This window comes from Varroa jacobsoni, unplaced genomic scaffold (assembly GCF_002532875.2).
Source record: "Varroa jacobsoni isolate VJ856 unplaced genomic scaffold, vjacob_1.0 scaffold_1174, whole genome shotgun sequence".
Lineage (NCBI taxonomy): Eukaryota > Metazoa > Arthropoda > Arachnida > Mesostigmata > Varroidae > Varroa > Varroa jacobsoni.
Window position 1 is genome coordinate 46,309 of NW_019214076.1, and position 13,244 is coordinate 59,552.

Genomic DNA, 13,244 nt, shown 5'->3' on the forward strand with positions numbered 1-13,244 from the left:
AACAATTCTACGATACCCGAAACAATTGATCAATATTTTATATATATATATATAAAATATTGATCAATTGTTTCGGGTATCGTAGAATTGTTTAGTAAATAATATAGTAAGTGGGTCTGCTATTAGCAGAAGTGGTGTTTGTGATCAATATCCTCGTAGCAGCATTTTTTGACTAAAGAATCGAGTTCCACGCTGAAGTGGGGTGGCAGTAATTACCTGTTTGTATAATGTAGGACGCAGTTTCGGTTGCCTGTAAGAATGTCATCCATTTGATTCCTTTCATACGGCTGATGGTAGTAGTGGATGGAAGCTGTTATGTTTAATATCTAATTCCTACAGCGGAATCGTATTGTGAGCCTAACTTGTTGCCTTGACTGTTGTAGTTCACCAAAGTGCGCCATTCTGGAACATTAATCCGCTGGTATGGAAGTAGCATTAGGTAGGCTACGTTTTCTATGGCATAATTACAAGCTTCCTATCCTGCGAAAGGCCTATAATTAGATTGTCACATCGATGCACGTTTCACATCTATACAGTATTAGCATTAATGTTATTAAAGCTGGTAGCAGATGTTTATGGCGGGCCATTATAAGAACACTTTTCTGTAAACCATCGGACATGAAATCTGAATTATAAGTATCTCAGGTATTGCGTAAGAAGGCTTTCGATTTTCCAGACACGGTTAAGTTGATTCCATATCATTGTTATACTACAATTTTATATATGTGTATGATATTTGTGGAGATACTGCACAATAAATTAAGCACATTCTATTAGAGGCATTTGTCTCCGGGCATTTCCTGAGTGTCCAGCCGCTGTTAACTGAATCGAAGTGCTCAAAGGGGTCACCAAGTTTTGGAAATACAATGTGGTTTTAAAAGTTACAATGAAAATTCCGTCTAACAAAAATATTTTACTACCGTACTACCATCTGACTCAACTAATCTTTTGGTACGAGTTTTTGTCAAAAAGTTTTTCAAAGTCAAAGTCAAAAAAGGTTAGCAATTTAAAGTAGGGATGCTATATAAAGTGTCGAAAAAGCGGGCTTGCGTAATTTCTTGAAAGGCAAAAAGATTGCCACAAACTATTTAAGATGAATCTTAACAAAAAGGGATGCATGATTTTTTAACAAGATCGAAAGGTTACACAACAATGGGCAGCTTAAATGGTGTATATCACACTCATCGTTTAGTTTTAGCTGGAAATCGAGGTATCTTAACGTCAGAAGGTTTCGCGCCTTCGCCTTGTCTCTCAGATGGAAGAGAAAAAGGATTTTTCTGGTTCATTCCGCATGGAAAATTCAGAGGTCAGTATTATTCGAGAGGACACGAAGAGAATCGGTACTGTTTTGTTTTAAAAGAAATGGGCTTAGCAACTAATCATCATAGGCAAATCAAAAGTCGATCTTATATCAGTATTATTGTATTAAGAATGTGCACCGCATTTAATTAATTCCTCGATAGAGATCAAAATAGCATGCCAAAATTTTACATACCGAATGTAGGCTGTATTGATGCTCGTCAAGTTTGCAGCCAAGATTGATAGTGCCGCCAGCATAAGGTGAAAGGATAGAAGTCGTAAAGGTATTTCTTCAAGGTCCTTTTGGGGTAGACCGCCGATTCATATCGTCCAATCGCCGAGTGTTGGCGACTGGTCCACCTAGTGAAGATGTAATAGAGGAATTGTTTCCCTCTATTGCAGCCTATCATCTCGACTGCGGATTGTAGTAACTCTGGACGTGGACGCCACGCTTTCCGAGACACCAACACGAAGTTTCAGCAGCCTATGACACGAATACAGCTGACAAGAACGAAACATCTTTGTCCATATACAAAAACAAAATGAACTATTGAGGCCGCCTTTAACCAACCTCGTCCGTTTCTTCGCATCAAAGTAATTGCTAATGAATGATTGACCAGTAACATATTGTCTTATTTATTATGAAATCACAGGTGTCGAACAAAGTGATGCCATAGGATGTGTTGCAGTACCTAGGTTCTTCTAACACAGCTTGATCGCGGTACAATATACGACAATAAACCCATTCGTTTTTATTCTTTTTTCTGTCTTTTGTTTTTGTACACGCGCTCTATATTTTACTTACGCAACCGGCTCGCCTGTAAAAAAAATATAAAGGTAATTTGCAAATTGTCGTCACAATGTACACACTGAAATCCCTATAATAAGAAATTGATTAGGTCCTAATTGCAAACAGTATTACCGCATTATTTTGATAGTATGGAGAATGAAAACTATACATTTTGCCTAATCTTATTCATTTCATGTATTATATAAGGGGTGTCTGGGAATCAATGGTAAGACTAGCAGGAAATGAACGGTCCTCAAAATAAAGTTGCATTTATTTGTAAATTGTGGAGTAATTTGAGCAAAAGAAATGTACATAAAAAGATTGTTAGTTGTGATCGTGATAAATCATATCGCCGAATGGGAGCTACAAAATATCCGTTTCGCCGTGCAACTGCTAAGGATGTGGTCGTTCGGATGTTAAAGGTTTATAATATGTAGGCCTTGTATATAAGCAATTATGTATTAGTATAGTAACAAAAAGTATCGATATATTAAAGATGTATTAAGTAGTATACGAATGTCACACTTTCGGTAGTGCTCAGCTATTATATTACTAAAAATGAAAATCTGCAACACAAATGAAAATTTGACGGTGACTGAAATAATTTTCATTTCCACTATTCATTTCGTTGATTTTAATGTTGCTGAGTTTTTTCTCTTGGATCAATCACGTTGGAGAATATTTCACAGAAGTGTTCCTTTCGATGTAGATTAAAACTGTGAACGATATGTCTAATGAATTTTTGTTATCTTTAATAACTTCAGTAAAAGTGACTCAACAACAGCTATTGATTGTTAAAAAAAAAAGATTTTTGGGCGTCTGCACAATTTACTTTAATGTGAATGATAGTCTGCCATAAGTCGGTTCGTTATTTAGGATACGCCCACTCCAACAAAGGTTATCAAAGATACACGTCGTCGCTTTTTCACCCTGGGCCTCTCAGAAATACACAGAATGAATACTCTTGAGATTGCCGATATCTTAATTATCAAGGCATATTTCGCTCCTCCTACCACATTTGGCTTTTAGAGCATGAAAGATCAAGCCGATGTTTTATGTAATGTCCATCAAAACCAGTTTCGTTTTAACTCAGCTTGTTAATCTGAGTCAATCGCTAAGTGTAATATCACCAACCTAATTCCGTTGATAATAAGTACTATTATCTCGAATAGAACAAATATATAAACGAGAATGGATTTGAGTTTGCAGAGAGTTTATTGGAGCTATACATATAACAATGGAATGATATAGGAAAATATAAATTATTGAATCTTTGCTATTTTCGATTACTACCATGTTTTGTTTACATTTACGGAGTTGATGTCTGTTCAATGTCTAGTTAGGTTCTGATTTACTAAAATCCGACTTATGTTATACCAGGGTTGCTGTATTGTTTAGTTGGGCATTTTTACTGCCTATGATGCCATGCGTTGCATTTTTTCGTTAAGCTCATCTACATACCTTGTACGTAAACAGCTTTCTTAATTCTTTACTGATGCTTGCAAAAAGAGTTCACCGGCTGGAGCTAAAAGGCGTTTTGCCTAGAGAGGTTTTAGCAGGATAAATTATGTTCAATGTGTTTTTATTAGATTTGGAAAGTTAATTGGATTAGCATATCTGATGAGTCAATTCTTTATGCTCTGTATATGAATAGGCCCTGTGGGAACTAACCGAATAGTTGGGATCGACGAGCTACAAAATAAGAGATTGTAGATTAAAGTTTCGCGTATGAAATTAAAATATGCTAACGTCTTGCTTGATTAATGCTTGATTAAATTCGTTATAGGAAATGGCAAAACAATGTTGGCCAAAGCTGTGGCTCACGAAAGTTCACTGACGTTTCTCAACATTTCGGCGGCGACGCTGACCTCAAAATACGTCGGAGAAGGTGCGTACAGTGCTGAAAATAATTACTTTAATATTAAGAAAAAAAATATTATTTTCTGCGTTCCTTTATATACGTGAGTCCATATTTTACCTTTCTTAAAAGACAGCGGTTTTTTCGCACCGTGCCTATTTTCCTAATCGTTTCGTATTTCAGTAGTTTTGTAATTAAAGTCTTAATTCTAATTACCGACTTGTATTCTATAGATACACAGTAATTTTTTACTATACCAATGGATATGTACTTGGGCCTCATTTGTGGAAAACAACTGAGACTAGATTGCTATGTACCGCAACATATAACTTGCATTCCTAGCTAGAGGCCCACCACTTATTTAAGCACTTATTTAAAGTGTTAGCATTCGCAACGTACGGCAAATGCGTATTTAGCGAGGTTTTTGGCGTTCAGAAATCGTAGTATCAGTAATGTCAGTTCATCTCGCGCATTCACTTCACTTAATATTTAAAAAATGTATATATACATATATATTAATAATTGACTCGCTCCCATCCTGAGATTGTATGCCGTTCACTTGTCCCCAAAAATATCTATTTGTGCAGAAGTAAATGACATTCATTGGGCACCGTTCGCTATAACGACTTTGTATTTTCATTGCCTGGGTAGGCGAAAAGTTGGTGCGCGCTTTGTTCGCGGTCGCGCGCGAACTTGAGCCATCGATCGTGTTTATCGATGAATTGGACTCTTTATTATCGGCGCGTCGAGAAAGTGAGCATGAGGCGTCGAGGCGGCTCAAAACCGAATTACTTAGTGAAATGGACGGGCTGCACTCGGGAGCGAGCAACGCAGAAGACCGAGTTCTTGTTATGGGCGCCACAAATCGTCCGTTTGAACTCGATGATGCGGCGCTTCGTCGTTTTCCACGTCGCGTCTACGTCGGCCTTCCCGATGAGTCAACGCGAGTAGACCTGCTTCGTCAACTACTATCAAACCCAAACGTTGCGTCCAACCTTTCAAACGAAGACTTAACCATGCTTGCGAAATGGACTGATGGATATTCTGGTAAATGTATCGTGATAAAGATAATTAAACAAATACATCATGTTTATAATCTTTGTCATTATTTTAAGGAAATGCTATGATAGATTAGATTTATCTATTTAGCCTTCACTTTTCCCGCAAATAATTGCGATTTTAATAATCAAGCAATGACAATAAGGCCAATATGGTCCTCCATTTTAGATTTATTGTATTTTTTTGCGAGAAGTAATCCCACTTACTGTATTGTTGACACAATAGCATAAGGGTGTGTCAAATGAATACGTAAATTTTTATTTGAAGTTTTCTGTGATGATATAGCGCTAACGTTTTTGTGCACTGAACCTCTGGATTTCGATTTTTACGTCCGGTATCGCCGTTAGGCATTTCATCAGACGGCTGATTCCCAGCACAAAACAAAGTCTGTCTGTGCTAGGGTTCGCACATAGACCATCGGACGTAAAACTCGAAACATAAAACTATGTATTGAACCTAGGAACATTCAAGGTAGTTTAGGTTTGAGAGCGCGACTAAACACAGTGGTGGTGTTGGGTGGCCAGCGTTCTGTATGACCATCAGCGGCCACTTAGCAAGATAATACAGTTTCGACCTACAAATTTCTAAAGTGTATTTTCCAACAAAGTGCATTTTACTCTGCGTCTCTTTGTGCTCGTCCACTGGGAACAACGAAGGTTTGTGCTTATCAAGCACAGGATGGTGACAATGTATTTTCGTCATTACATCAGACGCTAATTGAAAGCTCAAATATATCGTCAATAGTTTTTATTTTAGTCATCTGTAAAGCTTTACCTAAATGCAGTTAGCATTCATCTACACAAGAAGATTTTAAAATAATTTCCAAACATAAAATCGTCGGAAGAATAGGCGCGTTATCAGTGACTTCATACTTGTGCAATTATTTCACAATTTGCGTAGCTGAATTCCCACCAAAAGAAGCTATCAACAAAGACTCAATTAAACTGTTTTTTCCATGTCTAACAATGCCGTGTTTCAGCTTTGAGCGGATATGAACTAAATGTCTACAGGACAGGGTTGCATACGAGCACATATCGTATTTTGTGTTAGCAATTTATTTATCCAACCTATTATTTATGTAACTCATTACATTATCAGGAAAGGAAAGAAAAGAAAAGAAGAAGAAAAAAAATCTAGATTTCTCAAAAAGTAGACTTGTTGAACTGATTTATAAGGCTGGCCCAACAAGCTAGTCGGCGACTAGTAAGGGTGTGTCTATTTCTAGGCTGCGGAAGCAGACGACAACATTTGTGGAAAACAATGAGCAACATGAAAATAATCAATTCGGCATATGAAAAAAGTCATTGAAGAGGCTCAACATTTCTTACTCAGCTTGTGGAAGAGATTCGAGTTGAGTTAGCTGAGAAGTTCACTGCAGCACTACTTATAAATTTAAGACGTGCTCCCTATAGCGTAAAGACAAATATATTATCCCAGATATTTGTGCATACGGACTTTAAAAACTTGCATTTGCAGCTACTGTCTTCATATTTCCTAGAATGCTAGCGATTTGCTGGCGTTGGCAGCATCTGTCAGACACGTCTGCCTATATAGTGCACAACAAGAAAAGCCCTTTATAGGATCTCTAGCATTCGTAGACTTTACAAAAGCGGTTAAGGACAAAATTGTAATTTAAGCAGATGACATAACTCTCAGTATGTCGACGAGCTACATATTAGAGTTACAGAAGAATTGCAAACTAACCTAGGATAACCCTAAACGTGGTGTACAGCAGACATGAGCGTCAGTCCTTAAAAAAAACAATGACTTTCTTTTGATCTGATGAAGTTAAACTTCTCGCCACTTACAGGTGCGCTAGTGTGGTCAGTTTTTGAACAGCCAATTAAGGTAAAGTTATTAAGAGTAGTACTTAAGTGGTCTTAGTAGCATAATTCACGTAAGAAAATTAATTCACGGTTTAGTAGAAGTCGCACGTCCGGTTTGTGGCTCCAAAGAAATTCTGCAGCAATGCTCGTAACCCTTATTCTACAATACGTTCTCTCTTTCGCATTTTCAGTATGGAGCGGGATTCTAAACAATGTGTTCACAAAGGGGAGTTTAAAGGTCGCATGTTTATAATAAGCGCTTTCACAAAACGTTGAAGGATTGTGCTGTTTATTGAATCACTGAGTACAAAATAATCGACACACCGTGGTTAATCAAATATCTTATTTCAATCATATCTTTGAAAAACCTTGAACTTTACAATTTAGGGTCTCAAATACTATTAGCTAAATAGCTTTATTACCCGCGGATCACATGAGCAACGACTTCGCTTGTTTTAAACACCCATTCTCATTAGGCGTATTATTTCGGTATACAGCATTCGGAATTAGGACGGAATGCGAATGAGATCGCCCTCCCAAGACTGTAAGTTGCGTAAATTTGTTCCAAATTTTTAAAGGCGTGCTAAAATATTACTTCCTGAGGTAAAGAGTTGCCGAGCGTAATAAAAAAAGAAAAAACGAATAAAATTAATAATATTTAAGCCTATTAAATGTTGAGCTTTCAAGGAAAACGTTACTCATTGCGGTCTGCATTTTATCTGCTACGTTGAAACGTCTTTCTTGTCAAAACATAGAATTCTAAGGACAGCAGCAGTGCATTCTGGATATATTCAACAAACAAACGCTTTCTACAGTCAAATAAGTTTTGCAGCTGGCTCAAGGCCCGCAATACTTGAACGTTTGAACAAAATGCCTAATTTGAGGTGTGTGGTTTGCAGTGCGATTTATACTGCTTACATTTTTAAACTTGGCCTTTTTTTTTTTCTTATGATTCGTTTTAGGGAGTGACCTTACACATCTAGCGAGGGATGCGGCTCTCGCACCATTGCGTGACTTCGACGCTGACCAGCTGCGAAGTCTCGATGTGCATCACGTGCGTGAGATCTCTCTGGTTGACTTTCGGCAAAGCTTGGGCAAAATTCGTCGATCGCTGGATAAACGCAGCCTAGTTGCCCTCGAGAAGTGGAATCATGAATATGGCGATGTTACGATTTAATGATATCGCGCGTCTTAAATTCGACCACAGACCTTAATTGAAATGCAACCTGCGCGGTGCCTGAAAACTAAACGTTCTTCTGTTAGCAAATTAGCTTACTTGACTTGCAAGTATGCGGAATTTATTTTGCTTTTCCAGCTCCGCCGCTTAGCAGATCAATACAGGTTATGTAGAAGAACTGTTAATCTTGACCAGGCGTCACTAATAAAAATTATAATTCCGTAGTAGGTCAGGCTAAAACTTATTAACGGACTAATTTATTTATCAGTTTTAATCGGGAGCTAGCCTAACGGTCTAAATGTAGTGAATTTGAAACGAACAGAACGCTTGCCGGCTATATGGCTGCGCTAAGTTTAGAAATGTAAAAATTACGCCTATTAGTTAATGCTTCTTAACTAAGCAGGGAAGAGCTCCACTGTAATTTCGCGACGATGATGATGATGGCGACGGTGGTAATATGTTTATTATTATCACTATTATTAATTACAGGTTGGAAACTAGATATAGCATAGACCGCTCATGTCTATACTAATGTCTATACTTTGTCTTGGGTGACGTCAATGTAAAATGGCATACACTGACGGAGGGTAGTCCAATATTCTTCCGTTAAAGTTGTACTAGATAAACAAATCATGCATCGCGTATATGATGTATACGCTTAACTTTCATTCTACCAAAATGGATCTACTGCCATTTTAGCTAACGTCACCCTTATCCGATTAATAAACAACACACGCTATCAGTGCTGTGATAGGGTTGTGATAGAACATTTGATGAGAAGAACGCATCTTTGCTGATCGGCCCGAGAGACGATTGGCACAAAAATCATCGTCACCGTGAGACAGTGTAGCAAACTCAAATCTTTTAAATGAAGAACAAACAACTACAACTGCAGTTACAACTATTACTATAATGCGGGTGCACTTGTTAGAAGACTCAGGCGTACAAATAGTATTGCTGTACTAAAATGAACAAATGGTCTTAATGAAGAGGAATAGGCTAGTCATGTATACATATTGACTACTCAATATGAAGATGAAGCTAATATGCGTACAACGAAACGGTCATGATTAGAATACATGTGCCTCGAACGCTAGTGTAGAGAAAGTTAAATAGATTTTTCCAGATTCATGACATCTATAGTAATGCCTCTTCAAAACGTTTTTTAGGAAAACGATAGCTCAAAATAACAATCGTTTCTTCGTAACTGTTACTTAAATATGTATTGATATGAAGTCGCTGAAGAGCAGGGTATCAGTATACCCTGATATGATAAAGTGGTTTTTATTATCTTGATCGATTGATTGATGTAATCCAAGTTCCTCTTACTCAATAATGGTTAAAGTTTTAGCAGTTCACATGGACCTGTTTCCGACTGCTCAATTATAATTTCGTGAGGTATTCCTCCGTAATGTTACATTTCATTTCTGATGAGTGGTAATGATAAAAAGTGGGCTTAGCCAGTCTTTAGTCGCCAAGTTACAGGGACTTCTTTTTAACTGTTGCACAAATATGCAAGTATAACTCGACTTAGAGTAATTAAGGCCTGTGAATTTCTGTGAAGGTGTTTTGATACAGTGAATGTTCGAAGACCTGGACAGCGAATGGAGCGTTTATGGTATGTATGGCTCTGATAGCCAAATGAAGTACATTTCTACGACAATGTGAGCCATGAGATTTTCCGATTGGTGACGAAGGATACGTATTAGCTAGTTTCCTAGTGAAAATTAATCCAGTTCATGACCTAGGGTAAACTAGGGGACCTAGTGCAAATACCAGCCGATCGGTGAGTGGCCATAATATTTATCATGTAACTGAATAAAATTGTCCGCGATTTCTAAGCGCTCTTTATAATAGCTTTACATAGTTGTGAACACCTAAAAGATAATCAATTTTACGCTCTTCAAGTGTCCTGTATTCTTTAAGGTAAAATAGCTTTTTCTTTAAAGGTTTTTAGCAGCATCAAATCACGTTACGGTAGAGCTACAGCGAATCATTGGTTGCGAGTGGTTCTAGCTCTTGCAAAAAATATTGCAGTTATATTAGGGTAAGCTTTAATTGAAAAAGAAGATAATCAAAAAATATTTTGCTTTATGTAAAAATATACGGAAAAAGTTGCCTCGGCGATGACTTCAACACTCGATCGAGCGTGATCGAATCGAAAGTGATCTCTGTTTTATCCTTAATTTAGTTTGAATGCAAATAAAAATGCTTTTGCTTTCCATCAACACCAAATCATTGATGTATGTAATATGCTAACAATCAAATATTCTAAATGTGTCTCTGTCACTCAATGTATTTTAATAATACATTTAATTTAATATACATTATTGTATTTACGTGTGTGGAAATCTTTAGCTGAATAAGAAAAACCGCAGGACCTTTAGTACATCTCTAAAGACCTAAATTAATCTAAATCAAAAATTATCAACAAGCTTTGTTTTATGTATATATTTATCGTATTCATCATACTGCTTTTCGAAACTCCTTCGCCTCTTTACTTTCATTAAAGAAAAACATGTAGATTACATGATAGTTAACTACTTAATCCTCTAAGACTGACATCAAGAAGCGACCAATTTTAATAAAGAAGGCTAAAAGGTTAATTAAAGATTTAGAAACAGACGTTAGAAACAGACGAAAACGTATCAAAATAAAGCCGACTAACAGGAAGCACCTCACTGCAATTAAGCTCGTATAAGTGATAACCTATCTATGTCGACATAAATATTTTCGACAAACAATACAAACTTCCGATAGAGCAAAGAGAAAAAGTGACAAACTTTTATAAGACAATATGTTCGGACGTGATGAAACTTTTGGTTGATATGTGCTTCTACGAGGCCATTTACAATGGAAACAGAATGAACTGTAATCATTGGCTGACTCAATATCACCGTATACACAAACTGTAACAGGGATCATAAAAATGCAATTGATCATACTTGATAATCGAACGTAATAGTAATCCAACAACCTTAACTAACTTTATACTATGTTTGTGTTCGTACCGATAGCTGATAACCGATTCGTTCTTTACGTAAAAGTCAATAGATTAAGTCACATCACGGGACTTTTCATACTCTTGTGATAACGTGTTCTCCGAACCAAGAGCACTTACGATGTTATGTTATCTTCTAGGATATCAATTATAGACAGACAAATTTGGCTGAAAACATGATAATAATAACTATGTGTTTAATGGAATGAAAAAATGATCCATTACCATTGTCGTTATTATTACTAGTGCAATTAGCAGTAAGCAAAAGATATTCGGATAAATATGCTTACTATGCGTAGATCGTATAAATATAAAACGACAACACGAGAAACAATGTCAGATGCCATAATATATTAAGCGTAAGTGGTTGAAAATAAATGGCGACAAATGTGATTTCAATTATTAAGTGTAAAGTTTATTGTAATTACTTACCATCGAACGATTTGTATGACAGCGAGATAAGCGCGACAGGGCAGCTTTTTACTCATGAATGCTAATTATATAAATGGTAATATTGACAAAAATATAAGAATTATTAGTTTCTCCCGAATGTTTCTGTGGTGCTTAGTAGCCCACAAAAACTGGGCATAATTTTATGCGCCAGAATCCTATCTGCTATCTCTCGCAATCGAATAAAGAATATACATTCGTTAACTTTTGTCTGCGTATTTGGCAATATCGTATTACTACCTGGCATATTCAGCTTGCTTAAAGTATATTTACGCGGTCAACATTGTCAATTTTAACCCCTTCATAATTTGGTCTGTTTGATCCTTTTTCTTTATTGTAAAAAATATAGAAATATATGAACTCGCAGGGAACATGATTTCACCCTCTTTAATTATGGGGTGGTAATGTTGATGGCAACGAAAATATTTTCCCTTTACCTTATAGTTTGCTACTGAAGTCCTATCTCGACTATATGTATATCAGATAATAATTTTACCAAGAGAACTTTTTGTGATAAATGGATAAAATAGCTACTCTAGGAAAGAATTGCTATGGACACCAACTGATTATTCGATATTATAACTGGGAATTGACATTTATTAGTTAAACTACATCGGGCTTATTCTAATAAAATATATTGACGGATAGAACTATATCTACCAAAAGCACTACTCTGCCCGTATTTTTTACATAATTTTCGATTGTTCAACTGTTCCCATACGATAACAATCCATATGTAATGAAACTGTTTCTCGAAGGATAATATTAATCGAAATTATCTCCAAAAGGGTTGTTTGAAACGGTAGCATCAGTGTTTTTTTTAAACGGGTTGGTACTATTGCCATTAAACTCTTCTTCATCTCCAAACGGATTGGAGCCGGTAGGTTCCACAGCGCCAGAATTTTTGTCTAATTGTTGTCGACCAGCTGAGCGAGGTGAAGATGGCCTGGGAGATCTAGCAGGACTTGATCGTTGTGTTGCATTCGTTAGTATTGATGCTGTAACCTCCACACCTTGCGAACTATCCATTAGAGAACGTCTATCTTGATGTATATTTTCGGCATACATATCGCTGAACGGGTTATCGGTATCATCATTGACATTTTTGGCCGTTTTATGAAAACTGTCGAGAGGCGCGCGCCTCGGTGCAGCGGGATATACTGGTCCATCTGCCACAATATAGAAGCACGTTAACATAATCATAAATTTATATTAAAAAAGCATAATAATTCACCTACATTTAACTCAAATTCTAAAAACTTTTCTTCGTTATATTAAATATATATATATATATACAAAAAATCTTATTTGTTACATTAAAATAAAACTGTGAAAATAATGAAACAGTAAAAATGTCGTTCTGTTCGCACAGTTGACAGCCCAGTTCGTTTACTGCAAAATTAACTTCTTATCTTTTAAGAGAATTAGAATTACAGGATAGAGAAACGTTATAGACCTACAATAGTATATATCGCTATAGAAAACGAAAACAGCACTTACCGTCCATTGTAACCCTAACTTCCCACATAATACCAATCACTACAGTATCTCAGAGTAAAACCCATTAAAGTTTACTAAGGTGCTTGACATCAATATCCTACAATGCATAGTATAAAGGCATTTTCAAGATGTTGTAAGATGTTCTCTCCGTTGACCTCCATTGGTTATCTTGTGAGTTGCGTTTCTTGAGGCATATAAAACCGCAGCTTCCATGCATTTTTTTTTAAAATAAAAATCGAGTCTTAAATAAACTGTTTGGCAAAAATTAAACACACACATATATA

The 13,244-nt window shown here is 36.5% G+C and overlaps 2 protein-coding genes and 1 long non-coding RNA gene across 6 annotated transcripts in view; 1 reads left to right on the top strand and 2 right to left on the bottom strand.

The window, feature by feature from the left end:
* The window catches only part of LOC111267356 (uncharacterized), a 6,641-nt gene extending 4,749 nt beyond the window's left edge, over positions 1 to 1,892 (bottom strand). For 3 of the 4 annotated variants that reach the window (XR_002684552.2, XR_002684550.2, XR_015313766.1), the window contains exons 1-2: positions 1,496 to 1,892; positions 217 to 250 (exon numbers count right to left, since the gene is read on the bottom strand). This is a non-coding gene — a long non-coding RNA (uncharacterized LOC111267356). Of the gene's footprint in view, positions 1 to 216; positions 481 to 1,495 lie in introns of all 4 variants that reach the window. The other variant, XR_002684551.2, reaches the window with a different exon arrangement.
* spas (spastin) overlaps positions 1 to 11,412 on the top strand; it is a 19,872-nt gene extending 8,460 nt beyond the window's left edge. The window contains exons 2-4 of the mRNA XM_022845558.2: positions 3,876 to 3,977; positions 4,599 to 4,994; positions 7,795 to 11,412. Coding sequence (XP_022701293.1) covers positions 3,876 to 3,977; positions 4,599 to 4,994; positions 7,795 to 8,009 — 713 coding nt within the window. The 3' untranslated portion in view covers positions 8,010 to 11,412. The remainder of the gene's footprint in view (positions 1 to 3,875; positions 3,978 to 4,598; positions 4,995 to 7,794) is intronic.
* A 614-nt stretch (positions 11,413 to 12,026) lies between these two features.
* The window catches only part of Vps11 (vacuolar protein sorting 11), a 15,151-nt gene continuing 13,933 nt past the window's right edge, over positions 12,027 to 13,244 (bottom strand). The window contains exon 12 of the mRNA XM_022845557.2: positions 12,027 to 12,629. Within this exon, the coding sequence (XP_022701292.1) occupies positions 12,226 to 12,629 (404 nt within the window). The 3' untranslated portion in view covers positions 12,027 to 12,225. The remainder of the gene's footprint in view (positions 12,630 to 13,244) is intronic.